At 39.6% G+C, this 25731-nt stretch overlaps 1 protein-coding gene across 2 annotated transcripts in view; it reads left to right on the forward strand.

Annotated features, from left to right (window-relative positions):
- Positions 1-25731, forward strand: part of parga (poly (ADP-ribose) glycohydrolase a) — a 163481-nt gene continuing 137750 nt past the window's right edge. The window contains exons 1-7 of one of the 2 annotated variants that reach the window (XM_067972525.1): positions 1-104; positions 4753-4819; positions 5504-6556; positions 15190-15352; positions 18710-18832; positions 20552-20635; positions 23266-23340. In XM_067972525.1, coding sequence (XP_067828626.1) covers positions 98-104; positions 4753-4819; positions 5504-6556; positions 15190-15352; positions 18710-18832; positions 20552-20635; positions 23266-23340 — 1572 coding nt within the window. In that variant the 5' untranslated portion in view covers positions 1-97. Of the gene's footprint in view, positions 105-338; positions 693-4752; positions 4820-5503; positions 6557-15189; positions 15353-18709; positions 18833-20551; positions 20636-23265; positions 23341-25731 lie in introns of those variants that run through there. The other variant, XM_067972524.1, reaches the window with a different exon arrangement.

Here is a 25731-nt window from a genome sequence, read left to right on the forward strand (position 1 = left end):
CTCCGCCCTACCCGCGGAAAACTACAGCGCTCGGCGCCTGGAGAGAAAGAGAGCGATCGGAGGCTGCGATCAAAGCAACAATGCCGGGGAGGCGGACATGACAGGTTAAATATAAATTGTTGACCAACTGTACAGTAAAGCGGGCCGGCGGGGTTTTAATTTGCTTCAGGGCCGCTCTGTGGTGATGGGGAAACCCGTTCCTCCTCCTCCTCCCCCCCCACCTTGACTCCGGGGCTTCTGGAAACTTCAGCCGCTGGCCCGTGCACCCCGCGCGTACCGATCGCGAGACTTGTCCGTTAGCTTCCCTCCCTCCGCCCGCCATCTTCCATTCGGAGCCGCCGTCCTGATGAGTTGTCGCCGCGGCCGAGTTGTGTCCGGAAGCGGCGGTCTGTGTGCCCGAATCCAGCCCCTGGTCATGACCGACTCTGGGCTTCCACAGTCGCCACGCTGACAAAAAAAAAACATAACATTTTTTTTGTTTGGCCGGGGGTAGATTTAATTATCTTCATTATTTTTGATTTTTTTTTTCAAAAGAAAAAATATATAGTATATAATGAGTGCAGTGCCTGACTGCGAGCCCATGAGGAAAAGATTCAGGTTGGAAGTTTGCCCATCAGCGCCACAGCAGCCCTCCTCTTCCACCAACTGTCAGCCAGAGGAGAAAAGCGCTGGCATTTTAGTCCGCAGGAAAGGTCTGTAAACAGCCAGGAAAGGCCCGTCCTTGGTGCATACAGTAGCATTTCCAGGGGAGTCTTTCACCTTTTAAAACATCCCACTAATCGCCTTCCATACGGGACTGCAATGCCCATTCATTTTCAGGCAATGCAATTTTATCTGCTATAGCAAACCTTTTTTTTTTCCATGTACTTCAGGTGAAATATATAAGAAACAAAATGTACAGTTGTTGGGTAGGGTTGCCAACTCTGGTTGGACCTATGCCTGGAGGTTTCACAATAAGACCTCTGACCTCCAAAGATCTCTCCCACTCAAACAGCCTTGTTTCCTATCTTTTATAAATAATAAACAAAAGTGTTCAAAGAAAATGAAACAATGCCCCTATGATTTTTGTCCTGGGTTGCTTGCAGCAGTGTCCATGAGATTAATCTTTAATTTCTAGAGACTCCAGGACAATCCTGAGGGGCTGGCGGCCCTATTGTTGAGTGTGGCAGGCAAAATCATTCCCATCAGTTAACTTTGCAGTCCCTGTTGCTCAGCCAGTTTCCTATCTTCTTGATTTAACTCGTTGCTTTATTTACATCTGCTCCTCTTCAACAGCAGTCTGTTGAGTCCTCTCAAAGATCCAGTTGTTAACATTTGCTGCACTAGGTGGCAGATTCTTTCACAAATCACCAAACCTATGTGAGAAGTTGTACTCTGGCATTGTTGCTGCTTTCTTTTCACGCATAAGTGGAATTTTTTTTCTACGTGCAAATGCCATGCTCTGAATTAGTGCTGGTGCAAAGTAAATTCATGTCCAAAGTAACTGTTAAAGATTTTTTTTCTGCTTTACATGATTCCCTGAGAGGATGGGTAAGGGAACTATTCCCAGGCCTGCGCGAATGTTGCTATTGAGAAAACTGAATGTGGGTGGCACAAGTTGACTTGTGCTGTAATTCTTGCATCATTTTTTATTTTCTGATTGTGTTTTCCTCTTTCTGTGGGGAGATGCTTGGCACTTCTCTCTGGCGATGTGGCTGTGATTGTAAACTGTTACTTTATATTGAAATTTCTTTGAACACAGTGAGATATATTTCTATTTCTTGATGAGCAATTAAATGCACTTCTGAATTATTTGAGATTTTGGAACCATGACTCAAAGAATTATTGTCAAGGCCACTGAATCACAGTTTACATGAAAAATGGACAGAATCAAGGAATTGAATCCCCAAAATAAGGATGCAAATTCTGGTATCCAGTAAATTAGAAACAGAATTTGATTTATTTAATCATCATAAATCAGTAGTTCTGATTTATGTGTGTTATATATATTCTCATGAAAGTCATTCACTTATATATTTCATGAAGCCATTATACCTTCATGTATATATTTTATGAGGCCACTGTACATTTGGATTTCACAGTGGTTGTGGGAAGAGTACATTGATATAGTTACGTTAGGAATATTGTAAATTTTCTGGACACAAATTGTATTTTTTAATTTAAAATTTTAATTGAACCTGGCATCAAAATATTCAGTGAATGCAAAAAAAATCCATCTTCTAAGCTCTCTGTATTCTATTTTGCCTTTTAAAAAAGATTTTTGTGCTAAATTTCTCCTTTTCCCTCCTCTAATGAAGGGTTTGACTCCTTCCTGGGGTACAGTTCTACAGGTGTTTGCTTTTCCTGCGCTACCTACATAAGTGACCATTTTTATGTCTAAGCCCGGCATTATGTTTTGGCAGGCTATTTAACCATGGGGATATCATAGCCAAGCACATGCCTGTCATCACTTGCCTCCCATGCAAGTGCATGTTCAGCAGGAGTTGCTGGATAGTGATCAGGAATGCAAACCTTAGTTAATTTTTTCCCCTTGGTAACGGGGGCACTGAATCCAGACACCTTGGTTAAGATCAGCTAATAACGCAGACTGGGGATCAAACCCAGGACCTTTCTGCTGTGTGTAGTTCAGCGACTCACTGGATAAACATAATGAGCCATTGGGGAAGCCACACTGTGTATTTTTAAGATAATTAATATCTCAATGTTTTGTCACTACTTTTTTCCATTTTAAAACAAATACTACAAACCGTTATTGAAGGTACCACCACTCTTGCTTCATTGATAACTATCTGGATTGCATGACAGTGATTCTGTTTAACAGATGTTGGTTTTCCTATGTTACTTCACACAAATGGCCATTATTCAAGTGCGAGCAAGACAGTGAGTTTTGTCAGGCTATTCGTCATTGAGGTGTATCGCTGCTGAGCCCAAGCCTGTCTTCAACTTGCATCCAACCACAAACATTTCCAGCAGGAGTTGCGAGATAGCGATCAGGAGTGCGAACCTTGGCTAAGTTTTAAGAGAGATCTATGGCTTTTAGCCTCCAGTGGGCTAACTAACGCAGTAGTTGCTTCCCCAGCTGTTAGCCAAGCTACGCATGCTGGCCTTATGTTCATGAACTGAGGCTTTAAAAGAATAAAGGATGCGCAAACTTACACTTGCAGTTGTTTCACAGTGGGAGTGGCTGATGTCGAAACCATGTTGCAATATTAGCTTCTTTGGTGCTTGGGACCAGGAGTCAGTATTGCAGGCACACTTGACTAAAATTGTTCTGCAGTGCACATGCATCATTTCAGCACAGGTCATGGATAGATATTGAGACTTTCCTGGTCTGTATGGCTCCATCCATGCATGTATTTACCTGCTGAGCTAGTGGGGCAAGACCTGACATTTTTTTCACGTATTCATTTGATAATTTCTGACCTAGAAGCCAGAACTACAACTTTGAGATGTTGGTGATGCTATTAAATGGCAGAACAGCCAGTTTGACACTAACCAAATGGTAGAAAAAGTGATTCCTCTAAAATATTGTCAGAAAAAAGATTCCAGACTGTGCAATAAGTGTAGCCCTTGTTTCAAAATTGTGATTTTTCTGTTAAGCATAGTATTACCAGAAGTTCAGTCAAAAAATTATTTGAAGCCTCAATCTATATATCTATATAATTAAAATTTTTGTGCACATTGCTCTTTTCTGATTGGTTTCTGAGATGGTTTAAGCCAATCAAGAAAGATTTTTATGGCTAAGCACAACTTGCACACAATTCTTTCCAAATCTCAGGTGTGTTTGCCACCTCTGATCTTTCTTTGTGTAACATCTAATGAACTTACACCATATTATGCAACTTAATGCCATGGAGATCCATGAGGATTAGGTGTCTGCCTTGGCTCAATGGTCACACTGTCACCTCAGAGTCAGGTTTGAGGGTTCACGCCCCACTCCAGAAACTTGAGCACACAACTTAGATGAACACTTCAGTGCAGTACCAATGGAGTGCTGCATTGTCGGACCTGTCATCTTTGAGCAATTTCACTGAGGTCTATCTGCCTGATTGGGTGAATGTAAAAGACATAGAAGATTCTGTGGCACTATTCGAAGAACAACAGGGGAGTTCTCCTAGTGGCCTAGCCAACATTTATCCCTCAACCAACATAACAAAAACAGATTACCTGGTCATCTACACTTCAAAAGTAACTCATTGGCTGTGAAGTGCTTTGCGACGTCCTGACGTGTTATATAAATGCACCTTCCTTTCTTTATTACTGTTTTGTACTAACTACTACTTGTGGAAGTGGATGCTTATTCTATGTCGGAGTTGCTGTTAATGAAATGTAAAGCAAGTCATAGCTTAAAAAAAAAGTTGAAAATAATGTGTAGGATGGAAAAGTACAGAATGTTCTGACCATGAGCTGATCATGCATGAGGTAATGTCTTGATCTTAAAAAAAGATACTGGAATTGGGAAATAACACACAAATATGCAAGTGCTCCTTTGAATAAGTAGAAGTCTGTGAAAAGAATTGCTTCAGTCAAGACAGCTACCCTTTCTGAGATGTAAACAACTTGGGTATATAGGGGAAAATTAGGGGAAAAGTACACATCAAGAATAAGAAATGAAGAGATGATAGTCAGCATGGGTTAAACAGTTAGTTCTGTAATACCTGGATGGAATTAATACAACAGTACCATTAGATTTTTTAAAAATTGAATTTGAAATCATGAATTTTACAGTATTGTATGTTTGATATTTTGTAGGCCAAAAACAAAAGTGGGCTGATTTGGCGACAGACAAATGTAAAGATTTAAAGATGGACCAAGCCAGGTATGATCCTCTATAATGTGTATTGCTTGTAATGTGGTAACTCCTGTTGTGCTTTAATGCAGTCAGTTTCCCCAAGAGTGTGGTGCAGGACGATATAGTTCAAATCCTACGATGACAAGTTGTAAAGTAATAAAATGATGATGAAAGCTGTTAGATTATTGTAAAACCCAACTGATTCACTAATGTCTGGCGTATGTGCGATACCAACCCTACACTATCTGCGGTTGACTCTAAATGCCCTCAAGGCAGTTAGGGATAAACTAATTGGAAGTTAGTCACATGATTAAAGCAAGCTGGGGATCAGAGCAAAACTTTGTAACCACAGTATTGGACTCTTAGCTTGGGAGGTCAAATTGGGATTCTTGACAGGAATTCACATTTGGTTTTCCCCAGGGTATTTGGTTAGGTATGGTGTCTCTCCACAAAACTCAAATGCATCTCCTTTTGGACAATCCTAGGATCAGCAAGGAGTATTCATGGATTAAACTATAGCTCTCTAACTGTGGAGGATACACTGGTGTGTAGTTTTTGAAAAGTGTGGGGGGTGGGTCTGCAAAGTGGCAAAGGATGAAAATGTAAAAAAAAATAGTAGTTTAGTTTAACAGGGTGAACAATTTATTAAATACACATTTATATATATTTAAATAAGTTGATTCTTCATCTCAACATTGTATGATTTTGCAGCACTGAACAAACACTGGAAGTCAAAGATGGAGGATTGGAAGAAACTCCTAATGAGAGTGGAAACGTGGATGTACAGACAGTCCAGTATATGCATCAGAGCAGTACGTTGAATACTTCAGAAAATGATTCCAACAATAGTAAAACAACAGAGTACTGTGAATCCGAAGAGAAGACTAGAAAGCAGAAAGGGAAAAATCCCTTTGGTTCAGAGGCCAATAGATTTGAACAGACCACCAAAAGTGTGCAGTACACACACACTTCTGAAAGTGATAGAGATAACCAAAAAGCACCAAGTACCAAAGTGGAAAGTTCTGGTTCTGGAGAAAACAGTAAGAGCGTTACCCTGGATACAAAAAAGTACAAGACACTTGAGGCATGGGTAATAAAACCTGGTACAAAAGGCTCAAGGAATACCACAGTCACCCAAGCTGGTGAGCTAATCGCTGTTAAAGAGGACCATCACATCAAAGACCCAGAGGCCGTGAACTCGATTGAAGATCCATTTGATGAGATGTATGTTGTTCCTGAGAGTCCGCTCTCTGATTCTGGCTGTGAGCAATATATGCCTGGTCCAAGTGGAACTGGAAAGCAAGATAACGGGAAGAGAGACACAGGAGATTGTTTCCCCATTAGGAAAGGGACTGAGCCTATCTCGCCTATGCAAGTAGATACTTCAGGTAATAGTTCCCATGAATCAGAGACTGAACATACTTGTTTATCATCCAAAGTTGCAGAAGGTCTAAAGGACACCTCCTTTACCCAGAAGGCTGAATGTGTTAATACTTACTTTGGTAATAAAAAAGATGAAATGATGGAAGTGGATGAAGACATAAAATGTCTCTTTGAGGATCCATTCTTAAAGGCACACTCAAAAGCATTTTGTGGTTTAAAGGATGGCACACATGAAGCATTGAAGCCAGAGCAAAAAATAAACCCATCAACTAGTTCATCTTCACAGATGGGGAAACAGAAAGGTCCTTCAAAGATGCCAACAAAAATCACTGACCATTTTGAGTACCTGAGCAGGAAGACACAAAGGATAAAAGACAACAGGTACAGTTCTTCTTTTGATTTTTCCATGTTCCAGGGATCCATGTGTACAGAGAAAATTTCATCAGTGATTATGAGATCGAGCAATTCCTCCACAAGTGCGTGAGGTCCGCAATGGCCAGTGAGTTGCTGAGCCATACAGACGAGAATGGTTTCTATTTCCACTCTGAACTGACATAATTAATCTTAGCCAGGGTGATGATGGGATACTACAATTATCTTCAGTGCCCCTTGTTAGAGAGTGGAAAATCAGCCAGGGTTCCCATTCCTGTTTGCTCAACCAACACTTGCTAGGAATGCATTTGTGGACATCTGGTGAGGATGGGCTCTGGCTTGGCTGTGATTTCCTACTCACTAGAATTGCATACAGGCGCAGTAGACTCAAACATAAACAAAGGCCTTCGAGGTAAGATGTTGGAGAGTGATCGTGGGACTATAATCTCAGAAGAAGTCACCAACTTTAGCAAAGGAGGGGAGCAGCGAAAATTAGGGAGAAAGAGAAAAAAAATGACTATTATTTACCAAAAAGATATGCAAGACCCATAATTGGTCACATAGGTTTTCTTTAGGCGGGAAAGCATGTCAGGGAAGGTATACTGTCTGAGATATTCTCTGTGTGTGGGGATCCTGGGAGAACCTTTTACTACATCTTATAAAGAAATCTAACATTACGCTCCATGCTTTTTGTAATCTCTGTGGTGACTGGCTATTTTTGATTTTCTTTTTCCTTTCATGTGCAGCATCTTCTATTTATTGATGTGACAAATTATATCAGTGCACATATCATATTTTGTCATGTTGCACCAGTGTTATCTTTTACTATCTAAGTTTCAACATGCATCGCGATGGTTGTGTTAAATAAATGATGAGGTAGTGCTATGACTTAAATAGCAATGACAAAGTTGCTGCATGCAGTATAACCTAATTGAAGTGAAGTTATTGGATATAAGGTAGAGTTTGATAGAGGTTTAGGAGTTACCTAATGCCAATCCAGGGACTGAGTGGAGCAGTTCTCATCCCTGTGCCATGAGTTTGAATAGATATTGTAGTGGTAGTCATGTGAGCTTAAGTTTGGGCATTGTTGCTTGAGCTCCTGGTGGGTGCAGGTTCACGGTACAGTTTCGCCAACAGTTTTACATCAAATTCAGTGTTACATAGTGTGGGCAGCAGGAAATGAAAAAAGGGCTTTGATGTATTGCCGTGATCTTCTGATAAGTTTAAAGTAGAACACTAACCATTTTAGAATTCAAACCTTTATCAAAATTCAGAAAACTTCGTACAGAATATGCTAAGGACAGCAGATTTAATAAAATTGAATCTTACACCATTCGTTCTGAAAAGTTCTTTGTTTCTCAGTATAGAACTTATTAATGACATCTAGTGATAATACGCAGCATTAAGTTGATGAAGCTTTTGGTCATCCGTCTTAATATTAGCTTGGTGATATTTTTTCCCTTAAGCTTCTACGCAGCTCTTTGGAATGTTTTTCTACATTCATGCTGCAATATAAACACATTGTTGTTGACCTAGCAATGCTTCACTGTTAGCAATAACTTTTAGCAAGTTCAGTACGTAGCTGTAATGCAATAAAAGTAAGTAAAAGTCTTTCTACCAAGTATTTTGAACTATGTGGAGTTGACTGGAGAAGAAATTGAGCTTAAAACATTATAATATTTTTGTACTTGCTTTGTCATTAATTGTGGATTATCTTCCTGTTTTAAAAATGCTTATGCATGGGCGCATTATTTGAAGTGTTAACAGCAGAGTCCCACCCTCTGTCCTGTTAGTCAGTAAATCTGCATTCTGGATAGTGAATACTAGCTGGGACCATTTTTATTGGTGAAATTGGGTTGTAGTGAAGTCAGTAAGTAAATGCAAGGAAGGCAGTATTGGCCTACATACCTCTCCCATCTTCTGCCCAGAAATTGCTGAAGCCAATTGCAGTGCCCCATATCCCCCTGTCCAGCTAACAAGGCACAGATCATGGATCAAATCTGTAACTTTTCAGATCTATATGGCCCAGTACACACTAGGTGGTGCATTTACCTATTTAAGCCATCCAGGACATTCCCAACTTATTTTGTTGTAAGTTAATTAAACCACACCAAGTGTTTTGTGATTCTAAGATATGAACATAAATAATTTAGAATAAACGGGAGACTTTTCAAAAGTGATACTTTTGCAGTATTTGATTATTGCGCACTTTTTAAAAAAGGAGTAGAGCTGTATTACTGATCTCCTACGTATGCCTAGTAATGCTACGAAGCTAGCATTGCAGATGTGGTTGTGTTTATGTTCCGCTCACTTAAATTTTGTGTTATCAGTAATATATAGCTCATTTATATTATAATTTGGAAGATTATGATAGCTCAAAGATCTACATGTGAAACAAAAGGAGTGCATACACTGAAATTCATTCACTGATCTCTTGAACTTTGATTGGTTGATTTGGAAACAGGAAGCAGGAAGCAAACAGTGGATGGTGGTTCCTGTGTGTGGAGTTGATTTGCTGAACTAATTGAAGGAGTTAGCGACTGAGCAAAGGCCTGTTCCTGCAGTGTAGCTGGATGAGATGCCCTGTCAATTAGCTGAATTTTACTCCAGCTGCAAATTAGGCAACTGAGCGAAAGTGATGTTTTAATGCAGAATTTAATGCTCTGTTGCTGAACAATTGTGGCTGTTTTTAAGTGTTTTGTGATCATGAAGGTTTGTAGAAAATGCTGTGAAGCTGTGGTATTTTGGTTGTTGCAGTGGGTGCTGTAGTTTTGTTGAATTTGCTAATTTATCAGATAGTTGTGAACAGTTCGGTAAATCGGCCTATAATGTATGGTGTGTAGAAGGCACAAAAAATGAGTGTTCCTACTTTTGCATAGTGCCATCACTATATCGAAGTAGAAGGGTTTAGGAGAGTGCTGTAGATGTTTAAGGAGCTTATCATAAGATATGTTACATTGCTGTTCCAGGTGCATCAAATATTATAAAAGGAGTTGAATGAAAAATTGCACCAGGAGAAAAGTTAAATTACAGAATTTGTGCACAATACAGTGTCTTTTATCCTTGCTTCCTGAAAAGAGGCAGTCAGGCTAGGATCCTAAGAAGTAAAACTCTTTTTTCCAGTTGAAGAACAAATTGTGTGGAAATGTGAAACCACAGCAACAGTGAAATGTTTGGGCTGAATAAGAATTTTCTACCTATGTGGTTTTGATTTTTTTCTCTCTCTCCAGGAGCTGGAAATGAAAGTGAAAGTAACACAGCAGTGCTCAGTTTTACTTCACAACCACAATTTGTTGCATTATCTTGCATAACAGGGTCAAGTCTGAAAATTTACGACACTGCATCTGCTGTGGCACTGTTCCTGTAGGCAGAGGATATGGGAGCACGTTAATGGACAATGTATTCTGCTGCTTAAGTGAATAATTTGATCTGTCCTTTCTTTTGAAGTGCAGTCACTTGTTATCTAGGCAAATGCAGCAACCAAATAGCACAGCAAGACTTCACAAACAGCAAATGAGATGAATAGCCAGTTATTAGAGTAGTTTTAAAGTATTAAAAAAAACAATTTGTCAAGGCAAATTGTGAAATGCAGTACACGGTACTGTGTTCTCTTGGAAGTATGTTGACAGGTTTCCTTGTGTACAGTCCCCACCACTTCCACCATCCATGCTTATCATGGGCAGCTGTCTATATCTGGCAAATAGCGCTAACCAATTGTCAATGCCAGTACTGGAGCTGCGTGGTCCTAGCGGAGCCCAAACTAAGCATCAATGAGCAGGTTATTGCTGAGTAAGTGCCACTTGATAGGACTGTTGATGACTCTTTCATCACTTTGCTGCTGATTGAGAGTAGACGGATAGGCCGGTAATTGGCTGAGTTGGTTTTGTGCTGCTTTTTGTGGATAGGACATAGCTGGACAATTTTCCACATTGCCTGGTAGATGCCAGTGTTGCAGTTGTACTGGGCCAGCTTAGCTAGGGGTGTGGCTAGTTCTGGAGCACAGGTCTTCAAACTATAGCTGGGATGTTTCAGGGCCCATGCTGTATTCAGTGCACGTAGCTGTTTCTTGATGTCATATGGAGCGAATCAAATCGGCTGAAGGTTGATATCTGTGATGGTGGGGACCTCAGAAGAAGTCCAAGAAGGATCATCTACTCAGCATTTCTGTCTGAAGACGGTTGCAAACACTTCAGCCTTGCCTTTTCAACTCACATGCTGGGCTCTGCCATCATTGAGGATGGGGAGGTTCATGAAGACTCCTCCTCCTCCTCCTGCTGTTGGTTGCTTAATTGTCCACCACCATTCATGACTGGGTGTGCTGGGTTGCAGAGTTTTGACCTGATGCATTGATTGTGGGATCGCTTAGCTCTGTCGAAAGCATGTTGCTTTTGCTGTTCAATATGCATGTAGTCCTGTGTTCTGGCTTCACAAGGTTGGCAACTCATTTTCAGGTATACCTGATTCTGCTTCTGGAGTGTTCTTCTACACCTCATTGAAGCAGGGTTGGTCATCTGGCTTGATGGTGATAGAGGAATGAGTGATAAGCTGGGCCATCAGGTTGCAAATTGTAGTGGAATACAATTTTGCTGCTGCTGATGGTACACATTGCCTCATGGATGCCCAGTTTTGAGCTGCTAGATCTGTTCTTAATCTATCCCACTTAGCACAGTGGTAGTGCCATATGACAGAGGGTGTCCTCAGTGTGAAGATGGGACTTGGTCTCCCCAAGGACTGTGTGGTGGTCAGTCCCACCAATTCTGTCGTGGACAAGCACATCTGCAACAGGTAAATTGGTGAGGACGAGGTCAAGTGGATTATCCCCTCTTGGTTCTCTCACCAATTGCCGTAAGCCCAGTTTGGCAGCTATGTCCTTCAGGACTCGGCCAGCTCAGTCAGTGGTGGTACTACCGAGCCACCCTTGGTGATGAACATTTGAAGTCCCTCACCTAGAGTACATTCTATGCCCTTGCTACTTTCAGTGCTTCCTCCAAGTGGTGTTGAACATGGAGCAGTACTGATTTCATCAGCTGAGGAAGGGCGCTAGGTGGTAATGAACAGGATCTTTCATTGTCCATGTTTAACCTGAAGCCATGAGATTTCATGGGGTCTGGAGTCAATATTGAGGATTCCCAGGAGCACTCCCACCCCAAATGTATAACATTGTGCCCCCAGCTCAACAGGATTGATAACACTTAAAATTTAAAAAATAGGACTAGAATTCTGCGTCGTAAGTTTGGAAATCAAGGAGTTTTACCTTTTGAGGAAGAAGTTTCATCGTTTTTTTTTCCCCCTTGCCTATTCACACTTGTAGTTTTGCATCAGTAGTGGCTTGCACTTCTGAAGAGGGATCTTGGATTAGCTTTTTTCATTTATTTGCATACTGCATAAATTGGCTCCTGATTTATGTAATGATCCAAGTTATAATTGATTAGTGTTCCCTACTTTCTTTTTGAAAGGGGGATAAAATTCAACAATGTGAATATGAGCATCTCTCTGTCCTAATTTTGTTTCCCAGCCTTCCAGTTTTGCAATATCAACAAGCAATTTTTTTGGTATACAACCCTTACTATATGTACTACCTATCAGACTCAACATTTCAGTCATTGTATGGCGATGAAAGTAGAATCATTGTGGATGATATTGTATCTCATCCTGTGAAGTGCACTTGCCTGCTTCTGACCTTGCCCTGCTTTCTTGTCAATTTTGGACCCTCCAGTGCTGCTCCACTCTCTCTTGCCTTGTGGTGTCCTGTCTCTACCTCTGGTTTCTTGTCTCCTGCTCCCAGATCTCTGGTTTGCTGCCATCTGATCCCTGTCTTTGTTCAATTGTAACAGAGCATGGATGTTGGCCTTATACAATAGTATCTATGGTATATATTGTCTGCAGTTTGATTTGGTTTTAGGCTGCTCCAAGCAACAACCATTTTCTTTAAAAGCTTAAAAGATGTACAGTGCACATGAAACTCAACTTTTAATCAATTCTGTAAAGTCTAGTGCATATGTTTTTTTTTGTCCTGGAAATTAGTATGGATATTGTAAGAAAATTTATAAGAAAGGTTGTATCTTTGAACATACTGGTTTTGAAGGAGAGCATTTACAGTCTTTTGGATCCAAAAATAGCTACTTTTTTGTAGGAAGATTGCAGTAATGTAATATCTTGTCATTTTATATAATAAACAGTAACTTACTGAACTGTTACACAGCAGCCTTATATTTTGTGAAAAGTTAATTCTGCTTCATGTATTTTTGTCAGCTGTTATTTTATATTGCGCACATCATTGCAGCACTGCTTTCAACTATCATTGCCAATTTTGTAGCAAATCAGCCTATACACACCACTGTTACAACAGTATGTGTTCTCAATTCAGTTTTTTTCTGTCATCTTGACTTTTTAAGCAAAATACATATAATGCCTGATTTCCATCCATAATGATCTGAGTTTTATGCAGAAAGTAGCTATAGATAGTGTTAAATAAAATTACTAGGTACTCTAGAAACATTACTGGCTCTAAATCGATCTGCTGTGTCTTGAGGTTTGCAAACTACTGAAGCTGCATTTTCTTGCATTCTGGATAGTTCCACATTGATGTGCCATTGGTGGTTCCTGTCAATATAAAAGAAGCAAACCCAGTACCTCCAATGGCATTGAGGAACCTGACATTTCACAGTTTCCAAGAGCAAAATCCAGTCTTCCATCATATTCGCTCTCCAACAGGCGTAATAGGTTTCCCAGTGGCATGGTGCAAATTTTTTTAAAAGAAGACAGTGACACTCATAAGCTGTGGTTTCTGTCTGCATGGCACTCTCCTCATACCCGACTGTCAACTTAAAAAGACCGTATGATGTTACCAGATAACTAGCTGCTGGTGTGTGTGACAATAGAACTGCAGTATGCCGACATTGACATGGCTTGCCTTAATTGGGTTTAACCCGAATTTTATAATTCATCCATCAGGGGTTAATTATCAGATTTAACCCTAAAATCAGAAGGAAACATTTTTGCTTATAGCCCTTGAGTAAAACTTTTACTGATTTCTTAGTAAATGCCTACTTTTTCTAGAAAGCCTTTGTGTTAGAGTATTTTGAAATGTCAATGAGGAGTAGCAGCACATAAGTTTGCTCTTTTTTAAATTTTGTTAAAATAAGCTTGTTAAAATCTTTGGGTACCATTAGACTACAGTGTTTTTGTACAGTCTACTTTTTCCTCCAGGGGTATATTTGCAATGAACTGAGCGTGTTGTGTAATTGACAGACAGTAAAGTACTACATCTGCAGAAGTGCTGCAGTAATGTGTGTATCCAGCAAGGAAAGGGACAGGAATCAGAAGCAATCACCTGCTTCTGGGCTGTTCATCTGGTGCCATCAAAAATGGAAAAGCCTGTAAGTGATGTTTGTGATTTTTTTTTAACATCCTCAAGTCAGTTACTGTGAACATTCTGTAATCACATGATTTTAAAATATTGCACAATGGCACATATCTCAAAAGCAACTATGTCTGCTTGTGGAAGTTGAGAATGTACATCAGCAATTGCACAGTTTGCAACTTGGGCAATCATGTGCTGAGATCATTTTCAGCCAAGTTTGTGTGAACTTGAAAGAAAGCAGAGGAATAAAGAAGTATTGTATGTAATCTTATTTGCATGATACTCATAGCCACCAAAAAATACTGCCATACTGTCACAATTAGTTGCTGTTTACCACCACTGCCCTCAGAAGGACACTTCATAGTGTTGTTGCTCTTACAAGGCATGGGAGAGTCCCCAGTTTAATCCATGACTTTACCATTTGGAGATTTTTTTGGGTTCCAAGACACCTCTTATGGTCTTTGCCATTGTAAGCAGTATTTCCCTAGTAGATAAGAGAATGATAGTGCATGGAAACCAAATTGGTGTCATGCCGGCTGCAGAATTTGCAAGTATTGGAGGCCAGAAGTGCCTTGAGTTGACCATGACACGAATGGTTCATTCTCTCTAAGCCCAGATATGTGAATTCTGTTTATACAGCATGCATTACTGGTTAAATAGTTTGCCCTTTTCATTTATTTTCCTATTGATTTTGGGCATCTGTAACAAGAGGCAAAAATCATGTCAGATTTTCAAAACAACATTAAAATAATGAGGGTACTTTTTTAAAAAAATGATAAGACACTTCTTAGGTTTTTAAACATCTCTCCAGCTGAAACTCATTTGGAAGCATAAATCACTGGTGTATACCACAGGTGAGTTGTATCAAATAGGATAATGAAGATCAACGCCACAATAAGTGCTTTCTCCCAAAGGTACTCGTTTAACATCCTGTTGAACCAATCCCATAATAGCAGAGTCTGGCAGTGTAGGATTTACTTTTTCCATCTGAAATATTCATTGAAATAACTGGGCCTTTTTTTTTCACTTTTGATTTGAGTGGAAAGACAAATCTGAACATTGAATCAGTTGAGTGAATTTTTGCTCACCTGGAGGATTACGTTTTTTTAGCTCGGTCTAGAAAAAAAATGTTATTACCTATTTAAGTTGTGTTAAGTTTTGTGTCCTTTGAATTTTTCCTCTGAATGTAAGGAATCCTGGCACTGTGATCTACAAATTAGTAGTTAGATTTTGGAGGCAGGTTATAGTATTTTTATGCTAACAAATGTTTGACTTTTAGAAGAGCGAATTGTGACGTGGAAAACAAAAGGCCTAACAGAGAAAGATATCCTGTGGATGTCAAATGGCTTGGAACTCCAATCTGTGAGATGCGACGAATGCCAGAATGCAGCGGTGTTTTGCCAGCTTTAAGAGCATCTGGCAATCATTCAGTGACCATCCGAGTAAGTTGAAATAAAATCTCTTTCCAAGTAGTATATTAGCTGTTTGAAAATAGGAGTACCCATCTTAATATTAAGTGTTAAGCTATTTATTAATCACTGTTACAGAAAAACTTAGCTACTCACTACCTTATCCAACTGAACCATTGGGGAAGCACCTGTGGCTTCTCTATAGTACTGACTTATTACTGAGTTTTGTACTTTGGGACCGAATATTGTTCCTTCAATATGTTAAGCATCTTGTTTTTCCTTTTTCCAAAAATTGTGTCCTTTACAGTACTTAACTGATTTACCATTTTTTAAAAAACTTATTTACTGTGCAGATCTCTCCTCTCCTCTTGAATCGAACAGCTCTACTTTAGAATAAATGTTATATTAAAAAATGAGGTACAAAAACTTGAAAAGAAACTGAGTTTCCAAAAAAAATAAAAGTTTTTAAAAAATCTTAAATGGCTGCTGAGCTCAATAACCAGATAGGTTTAGTAAGAAACATTGATGTGATTTTAATGTAAAATTGCACATAAAAATAAAGCAAATGTTTTCAAATGACCTGTATCCAGACAAGTTTGGAAAAGTTTTACATTAAAGCTTTGAGATATCACTGGTGCACTGTGTGTTGGGCACTTTGTGCCCTGGTCAAACCACATCTGGAGTACTGTGCACAGTTCTGGGCATCGTACCGTAGAAAGAATATACTGGCCTTGGAAGGAGAGCAGTGCAGATTCACCAGAATGTTACCAGGGCGCCAAGGGTTAGATTATGAGGGGATACATAAACTATGATTGTATTCCCTGGAATATAGAAGGTTAAGGGGTGATTTGATTGAGGTTTTTAGGATTTTGAAAAGAATTGACAGGGTAAGTAGAGAGAAACTTTTTCACTGGTGGGGGTGCCTAGGACAAGGGGACATAACCTTCAAATCAGAGGCAGGCCATTCAGGAGAGAAGTTAGGAAACCCTTCTTCATGCAAAGGGTGGTAGAAGTGTGGAGCGCTCTCCCACAAAAAGCAGCAGATGCTAGCTCAATTAATAATTTTAAATCTGAGATCGATAGATTTTTGCTAGCCAAGGGTATTAAGGGATATGGAGCCAAGGTGGGTGGATGGAATTAAGATACAGATTAGCCATGATCGCATTGAATTTGTTGAAATACCAAACAAATTCTACAGATGGAGAGGAAATTAGTGATTGATTCAATGTGCTACCTCACATACTACTGAAGGACTGGTTCATGAGTGGCTCTGGTAGTGAAAGGTCTCTTTCCTTCACTTTTGAGTTGGAGCTTGTGGATTTATAGTTAGGGAGACAAAACATGTGGTGAGAGCGTACTGTGATCATCAACTTGTAATGGCAGATAGGAGTCAGACTGAAAAGGGTTTAATAAAATCTAATTAATCAAATGTGGCTTGACTGGTTGCATTGTCAATTATTAAAATATGAGTTTGTCCTCGGTTCCCAGTTGTTTCTCTAGGGTTAGGAGGTTGATAATAGGATTTCACAACAGGAATAAAACCAGGTCAAATTTTGATGCCTGTGTGCTGGCAGAGACTCATGTTTTGGGTTTCAGCAGAAGAACCAAGTAGCAGGAAGGAGAGAAAAGCTGAAGGAGTATAGGGAGCAGTTTTAGGAATGGTGACACGGGACAGGTGGTCAGGGCCTCAGTGAACTTAGAGGAAAAGTTATAATAGTTCATTTTTATCAGTTCAGTTTACTTAATTACTGTAGCTCTCTTTCAACAACATGAGTTAAGCAGTAGACTACATTACATTTAATAATATCAGTTACTCTTTTTCATCTGCGTCCTTGGTCTTAGGGATTCTTGCCCTCTGGCTCCCACGAAACAATATATCTTCACGTTTGGAAAACAGTCAATCTTTGCAGAAGTAGCATGTTTAATAGTTGCAGCTAAATTGCTTTCTGGTTCATGGAGTAAGTACTAAAAAAGATTGCGAGGCAAAAGACATATATTCAAACTATTGTAAAATTATACAGAGTTCTGTGCTGGAATCTCTTTTTTGCATTTATATAAATGATTTGGACATAGGTATCCAAGGAATTATATTGAAGTTTGCTGATACTAAATTAGGGTCATGACAAACTGAGAAGGAATGCAAGAGGACCCAGACAAATTAACAGAGGGGACAGCTAGGTGGCAGATGCAGTTCAATTTAGAGAAATGTGAAGTAATACATTTTTAGGAAAGAACAGTGAACCTTTCCCTTAAGAGTGGAGGCACAAAGAGATCTGGAGGTTCAGATATGTAGATCTTTAAAGGTGGGAGTGTAGGTAGAAAAGGCCATAAAAAGGCAAATGGGATTCTAACTTTTAAACACAGGGGCATTGAATGTATTGAAACATAAAGTAAGTCATGCTGAATTTGTACAGCTCATTGGTGACGTCACTGTTGGAATATTATGTGCAGCTTTCGGTGCCCTCTTAGAAGAGTGATATTAGAGCTATGGAAAGGTCACAGTGATGATTCATTAGAATGACCAGGAATGGGAGATGATAGTTATGAAGAAAGGCTTGGAAAATTGAGGCTTTCTTTACCAGAACAGAGCAAATTAAGGGAGGGGGGGGGTCTAATTGATGTTTTCAAAATTCCTCATGGTTATTCTTTAGTACATTGGAGTAGTACATTGGCCTCAGCACTGCCGGGTTAAGGAAGAGAAAATCAGTGAATTTGCACACCTGATCATTCTCCAGTGAACCCTGCTGGAAATTGCACTGTGGACATTGGGTGAGGACAGGATCGAGCTTGTTTGGGATGCCCCCATTTTTGAATAGCCTGCTGATATTTGGCATCTAGATTTACACATGAATAATGCACACTTGGGTGAGGTACTGCAGATGCCTTTTGCTTCGTACACCAGCAAGAAATCGACATCTTCAGGATGGAGCTTCAGTTTGAAGTCTCTGCTAGAAGATGGCACCTCTGATGTTGCAGCAATCTTTCAATACTGCGCTGGAGTGTCGGCCTAGATGATGTGCTTGAATCCCACAACCTTCTGACTTGGGAGCAAGAGTGCTACCAACTGAGCCAAGCTGACAACTGTTGTCATCAATCGTTGATTTGCACACTCCCATTTCCAAACTTAGTAAAGTGGCTCAAAAGACTTTATACCAAATGATTACAGCACTTAAATAAATTAGAAACTGCAGTGAGAAATTAGCCATAGTTTTTGAAGCCAATTTTTGAATTGGCTAGATGTGCTTCTTCCCCCTAATATTTAAAGGGTATCAAACTGAGGGCTATTTCTTTTGATGTATATATCTGTTTGGTGCGAAAAACTGTTTTTTCCATTTTCTCCTACAGGCTATCTATCCAACTGTTGAAGTAACTTTTGTGCTTATATTGCAGACAGACTTGTTGAAAATTGGTGAGGTCCCTCGACCCTATCCTACGCATTTTAAAGATGCCTGGGATGACAAACACGTGAAAATGCCCTGCTCTGAGCAAAATCTTTTTCCTGTTGAAAGTGAGGTAAAGAATTGTCATGCTTTAATTAAACGTATTTCTGTGGATTTTGCAAATGTGCTCAACTGAAATAGAATTTGACTGCAGTTTACCAAGCTCAAGAATCCAAGCCAGATTTTCATATCTTTTCATTTTTCTGTAGCTTGCATAAAAGCAGTTCTCTGAATTGGCAAATAGTTAATTTAACAAGTTTGAATGCATAAAATACATGATCAGCATGGCTGTCGAAGCACTTTGACGGACTTCAGCTTGTTATGAACCTGCACGATTGATGGATAGATTTAACACTGCAGCAATGCAATTGAAATGAGAACAATAACCGAGGACGTAATTGTCATCGGGCTAGTCAGCTTGTCTCTTATGACCGTTATGAATGTCATTCTGTGATCAGCCAGCAAGATCGGTCTTTCAAATTCAGCAAGTGGGAAGGGTCATCTTATCATTCTACTCCCAAGTTGGTACTTATTTTGACACAGTGCTTTGCCTGGTGGTTTAGCTGGGAACTGGTGAATCATACCGAATAAAAGCCAGATGGATTATAGTGATGAGTCGTCTTGGGGCTCAACTATTTGTAGCTAGTTGGGAGGCAAGCACTTGCAGGTTCGTACCATCTTCTGCCACAATTTGAAATATTTTTCAATCTAGTTCTGGATTATTGTAATACAATCAAAGCTGCAATGTTAAATCCATCTATGAATCATGTGGATTCATACTGACTTATGTAGGCTCAATGAATTAAATGCTTCCCCTTTAAAGACAACTCGCTTACTTGTAAACGGATGAGCTCAATAAGGAGAAAAAGAATGATGTGGAGTTGCCACACGGCAACAGTCTAAAGATCATCATATTACCTTATATTTCTAATTTTTGCTGTGTACAAATGTTAGTGTGGGAAGAAGAAGATGTAGTTTTTGTAGAAATGTTGCTGTAATTTTAAATTGTATTTTACTTTAGAAAAAAATTAGTCATTTTTAATTGGGTTGTTTTGGAATCGTAATTCTTAACTTCAATCACCAGGTGTCACTCTAAGAGCAATATGAATACACAGGGCTTGATCTTGTAGATCAGTAGTGCTCAAGCTTTTTTGTCTTTGGGCTACTTAAGTGAATGCCATGGAGCCCCTTGGGACATACGTAAAGTTTAATTCACTAGTTCATTAATTTGTATTTATCTCGATGGTGCAAATTACTCTATCCTGTTACAAACTTTTCTCTTGAATACCTAGCACATAAATTGTATGTTAGTATTGTGCAGAAAACATGGTCATGCATGGTTCCACGTAGAATGCAGTTTTGTGGAACTTCTTCAATTAGTGTGTTTGAGTTGTTGCTGCTAAATTGTAACATTACATATCCTTAATGCTTATGTGAAAAAATGAAGCTTTTTGTCCATCATACCACAATTTTTTTTGAGATAGGGAATATTTCTGCACGATTGCGGGTTTAGTGGGGGGGTTGTCACTTAATGACACCCCATTATTTTACATGTGTCACGTAATGTTACGTTTGCAGCACCACACCATTTGACTATAGAGAACACTCACCCTTTTTAATATATAGTAGATTATTTTATTAAACAGTGTTTGCATTTCCAAGGAAATGTAAATTTTTAGAGGATGCACTTTTGAAATATCTTTGTCATTTGGTATATTGTATAAATTCTACTGCACAGCTTGTGAACATGCACCGCACTGCAACCTAATGTTAGTTTGTTTTATCTTTTCAGGATGGAAGCAAGATCGTGAGCAGTCGATGGGATTTGATTCGAATAGCACTGTTGCGAAAGTTTACCAACTCACTGGATGTAAAGGTGCAGTGTGAAATAAGGTTAAATCTGCAACTCCGGATTGCGGGGTGGGGGGGTTCACTAAGAAATTATTTGAAATGCATTTCTAGCAATTAGTTCTTTCGAACACGTTTGCATGTTGAATTAAACAATTCTCTTCCATTGTTAGTCAGGCAAGCATTTTGTTACCACTGAGATCCCCTCAGAAGACTGCATTTTCACTCCCTTGGGACATTTTGTGCAAAATCATGGCAGCTGATGGCTTTAACGGTGTGATTGTAGAAATTTGTGGGATGTTGCACTTAGTTAAATCTCTTGTCCTAAATTTCAGCTCTCTATGTGGTATTTTAGTAGTTGATAGGTTAACAGAATGGTCATCATTACTGTATCGTAGTTGTATTTGTAGTCGTGATGATAAGAAGTAATGAAAAAGCTTTCTCGCGTTTTATTGAGGAAACAATTACATTGATTGCATGCACTTGCAAGTTTATTATAACTGTCATATAATAATTGCAGTCCTCAAAAGGCTTTGGGGAAAGGGCAGGGAAATGGGTTTAAGTGGATAGCTCTTTCAGTTAGTTGGCTGAGGTGTGATGGCCAAATTGCCTCCCTCTGCGCTGTATGATTCTATGAAATCACTGCACGAATCTCTAACAATCTGCAAAGAATTGTCAGAGGCCTTACCAGTGTTGAGTTTTAAAATGATACCCTCCTCATGCTTCGCAAAGCTATGTTACCAGAAAATTAATATTCTGCATTTTTTCATAACTTCAAACTGTCTTATTTATGCCTGAGATTCCAACACCCAGCAAGTTATCAATCTTGACTGATCTGTCATGTGAGGCGGCACAAAGTGAATTTAAAACACATACTTGTTGAAAAAAGCTGTTCAGTCCTAGATTTTATAAATGGGGATGTACAGTGAAAAATCCAAGAGGCAATACTAAACTACAAATCATTGGTTAAAATATTGTGCACAGTTTTGGGGACCCTACTTTAGGAAGGTATGAAGGCTATGGAGAGAGCGCAGAAGAGATTTACTAAGATGAATCCTTACCACTCGCCTGGGAGGATCCTATCACAATAATGCTCAAGAAGCTCGCTACCATCCAGGACAGGGCAGTTGGCTTGATTGGAACCCCTGTCATCAGACTCAATATCCCCCCCACCATCACCAGCATACTCTGGCTGCAGTATATATGATCTGTGGGCTGCAATGCAGCAACTCATCCAGCTTACTTGAGCAGCACTTTCCTCCACTGTGACCTTGACCACCAAGAAGGAGAGCAGCAACGTTGTGGGAATACCATCTACTCCAAGTTTTGCACCAGGTTTCCCTCCAAGTCACACACCACCTTAAGTTGGGCATATGTCACCATTCCTTCATCGCTGCTGGGTCAGTATCCTGGAATTCCCTATCTAACACCATCACCATAAGGACTAGTGATTCAAGGAGAAAACCCACCATCACCTCCTCAAGGTATATTGGGATGGGCAATAAATGCAGCCTTGACAGCATCACCCATATCCCGAGAACAAATAAAAAAATAAAATAATGCAAGGGATGAGAGGCTTTAGTTAAGAGGTGAGAATGGAGAAACTGAGGCTCTTTTCATCAGTGTAGAGAAGATTAAGTGGTGATTGATAGGTGTTCAAACTTAGAAGGGGTTTTGACAAGGTAAATTGAGAAAAACTGTCCAGTGTTGGTGAATTGGTACCTAGAGGACTTAAATTTATGGTCATCACCAAAACAACGAAAGGAGAGGTGAGGACAATTTCTTGTAGGACAGGGACCAAAAATAGTGATAACAGCTTTCAGAAGGAAAGTGGATAAATATTCAAAAATTAAAAGGATAAAGGGAATGGGATGAGAGGATTAGCTCTTTCAGAGAGCTGGCGCAGGTCCGGTGGCCATTTTCTCATGTCAGGCAAGAGGGTAAATGTTGGTGGTCTGTTTGATTATGGAGCGTATCACAACCAAATTCAATGCTGTCCTCCCACATAAACACATTGGAGCAGGATGCTGATCATGATTTTTTTTTTGCTTTGCCATCCACCAAGCCAGTGATGCTGAGGCCAAGGAATAAAGCTGGAATCTTGGTTTTCATGGCTCTGTGGTAAATCTTGAGAAAGTAACTGAGATTTAAAAAAATACTAAAACAGAGTAATCTTTAAGTGTCGTTGTGGTTAAATAAAAAGAGAAGAAAATTCTTTGTGGTATGCAACAGTGCTCGAGAGGCAGATTATGGGAGTGCACTTTCAATTTGTTCAACTTTCCTTTAGTTATAATCAGAATTTTCACATCGTGTTTTTTTATAAATTTTCTTTGGATTTGCTCTATTTTCTCTCTTCGATTTTGTTTTTTTTCCCCAATTGTCATTAATTCTCTTTCTGCGATATGCTGGTGTTTTCAGTCCCTTTTTGTTTTTAGATTCAACCATATGCCGCTATATCTGCTTTCTTCTTGGCTTGCTGGTTTATCATTCCCTGAACTGCTCATCCTTGCCTTGTTTTGGTTCCTGGCTGGTTACATTAACTTACAGCAGGGGCATGCTTGTGGCATAACCTTGGCAATTATCACTGCTGAGAAAGGATTCTTTATTTTGAAACCAGTTGAATAACCAATGCTTGGAAATTATTCTTTTTTTTTTAAGGATGCAATACTGAAGTATAATGCAGGATTTGCCAAGAAATGGGACTTCACAATCCTGAATTACCTTTGTACTGAGGTAAGAAAATTACAGGTGGGGTTGTGAGAATGTGAATCTATACTATGCAATTTTGAAATCTCATCTTGCACATTTTTTTAAGTGGCAATATTAGACCAACATAACTTGTATATATTATGGGGCATGATATCAATCCTGCTTTCACTTTGTTTTAAAATAATTCCAATAATATTCTTTTCTATGTGTTGGTGACATTGGCTAAACCCTAACTGGGATACTTTACTTTTAATGAATACGTTAGTAATTTCAGTGGATATTAGGATGTACCTGCACTCGGTGTCAAAAACATTCAGATCCTGCACAATATGTTTTTATTTTCGTCTTAAAAAGTAACACTATCTTATGTCCTTCTCCACAGAAAACCTCCATAAATGTAGTCTTTTTAAAAATTGTACTTCAAGGGCTCTTCAGTTAACACTGGGGAAAGAAACTGGGATGAGATCAGCCACCTCAGCAATATGTCTGCACTTCAACATTGGTGTCAGTCTTTTGAGAGTTCAATCTTTGTGTGGCTACCTCTGCTATTAGTCTCTGAGAATTTGTTGAAATGCAGCAAATAATCAGAAAAACAAAAGTGGGGGGAGAAGGGAACTAATGTCCTTTAAACACAGGAGGTCGTCCAAACCTCTTGGACTCTTCCCTCAAATCTTTTCTTTGCAATGCATATTGGGTACATCAAGAAGAAACTGGGAAGCACAGATATTTCACACTCTTGATCCGTGTATCTGAAAGTATGTAGGACCATTTTGGCAAGGACAACAGTAGCCAAGGCCTGGAAGCATGCTGTTTGTACAGTCTACTCAATTCAAATTATATGATAATTCATTTTTTTTAAAGCACTAAATTTGCACTTTGTTGTATTATATTAATTCACATCATTGAATAATTCAAATATTTTAGTGCAAAAAAACTTGAATTATCAGGAGTAGATGGTACCCTGTTGTGGTCTGGAATTTTGCACGCCACTTGTGAAAGATCTAAATTAAGTTTTACTGTGTTCATAGAATAGAATCATAGAAGTTTACAACATGGAAACAGGCCCTTCGGCCCAACATATCCATGTCGCCCAGTTTATACCACTAAGCTAGTCCCAATTGCCTGCACTTGGCCCATATCCCTCTATACCCATCTTACCCATGTAACTGTCCAAATGCTTTTTAAAAGACAAAATTGTACCCGCCTCTACTACTGCCTCTGGCAGCTCGTTCCAGACACTCACCACCCTTTGAGTGAAAAAATTGCCCCTCTGGACCCTTTAGTATCTCTCCCCTCTCACCTTAAATCTATGCCCTCTCGTTATAGACTCCCCTACCTTTGGGAAAAGATTTTGACTATCTACCTTATCTATGCCCCTCATTATTTTATAGACTTCTATAAGATCACCCCTTAACCTCCTACTCTCCATGGAAAAATGTCTCAGTCTATCCAACCTTTCCCTCCAAGTCAAACCATCAAGTCCTGGTAGCATCCTAGTAAATCTTTTCTGCACTCTTTCTAGTTTAATAATATCCTTTCTATAATAGGGTGACCAGAACTGTACACAGTATTCCAAGTGTGGCCTTACTAATGTCTTGTACAACTTCAACAAGACATCCCAACTCCTGTATTCAATGTTCTGACCAATGAAACCAAGCATGCTGAATGCCTTCTTCACCACCCTATCCACCTGTGACTCCACTTTCAAGGAGCTATGAACCTGTACTCCGAGATCTCTTTGTTCTATAACTCTCCCCAACGCCCTACCATTAACGGAGTAGGTCCTGGCCCGATTCGATCTACCAAAATGCATCACCTCACATTTATCTAAATTAAACTCCATCTGCCATTCATCGGCCCACTGGCCCAATTTATCAAGATCCCGTTGCAATCCTAGATAACCTTCTTCACTGTCCACAATGCCACCAATCTTGGTGTCATCTGCAAACTTATTAACCATGCCTCCTAAATTCTCATCCAAATCATTGATATAAATAACAAATAACAGCAGGCCCAGCACCGATCCCTGAGGCACACCGCTGGTCACAGGCCTCCAGTTTGAAAAACAACCCTCTACAGCCACCCTCTGTCTTCTGTCGTCAATCCAATTTTGTATCCAATTGGCTACCTCACCTTGGATCCCGTGAGATTTAACCTTATGTAACAACCTACCATGCGGTACCTTGTCAAAGGCTTTGCTAAAGTCCATGTAGACCACGTCTACTGCACAGCCCTCATCTATCTTCTTGGTTACCCCTTCAAAAAACTCAATCAAATTTGTGAGACATGATTTTCCTCTCACAAAACCATGCTGACTGTTCCTAATCAGTCCCTGCCTCTCCAAATGCCTGTAGATCCTGTCTCTCAGAATACCCTCTAACAGCTTACCCACTACAGATGTCAGGCTCACCGGTC

Source organism: Heptranchias perlo, chromosome 36 (genome assembly GCF_035084215.1).
Source record: "Heptranchias perlo isolate sHepPer1 chromosome 36, sHepPer1.hap1, whole genome shotgun sequence".
In the NCBI taxonomy this organism is placed as follows: Eukaryota; Metazoa; Chordata; class Chondrichthyes; order Hexanchiformes; family Hexanchidae; genus Heptranchias; species Heptranchias perlo.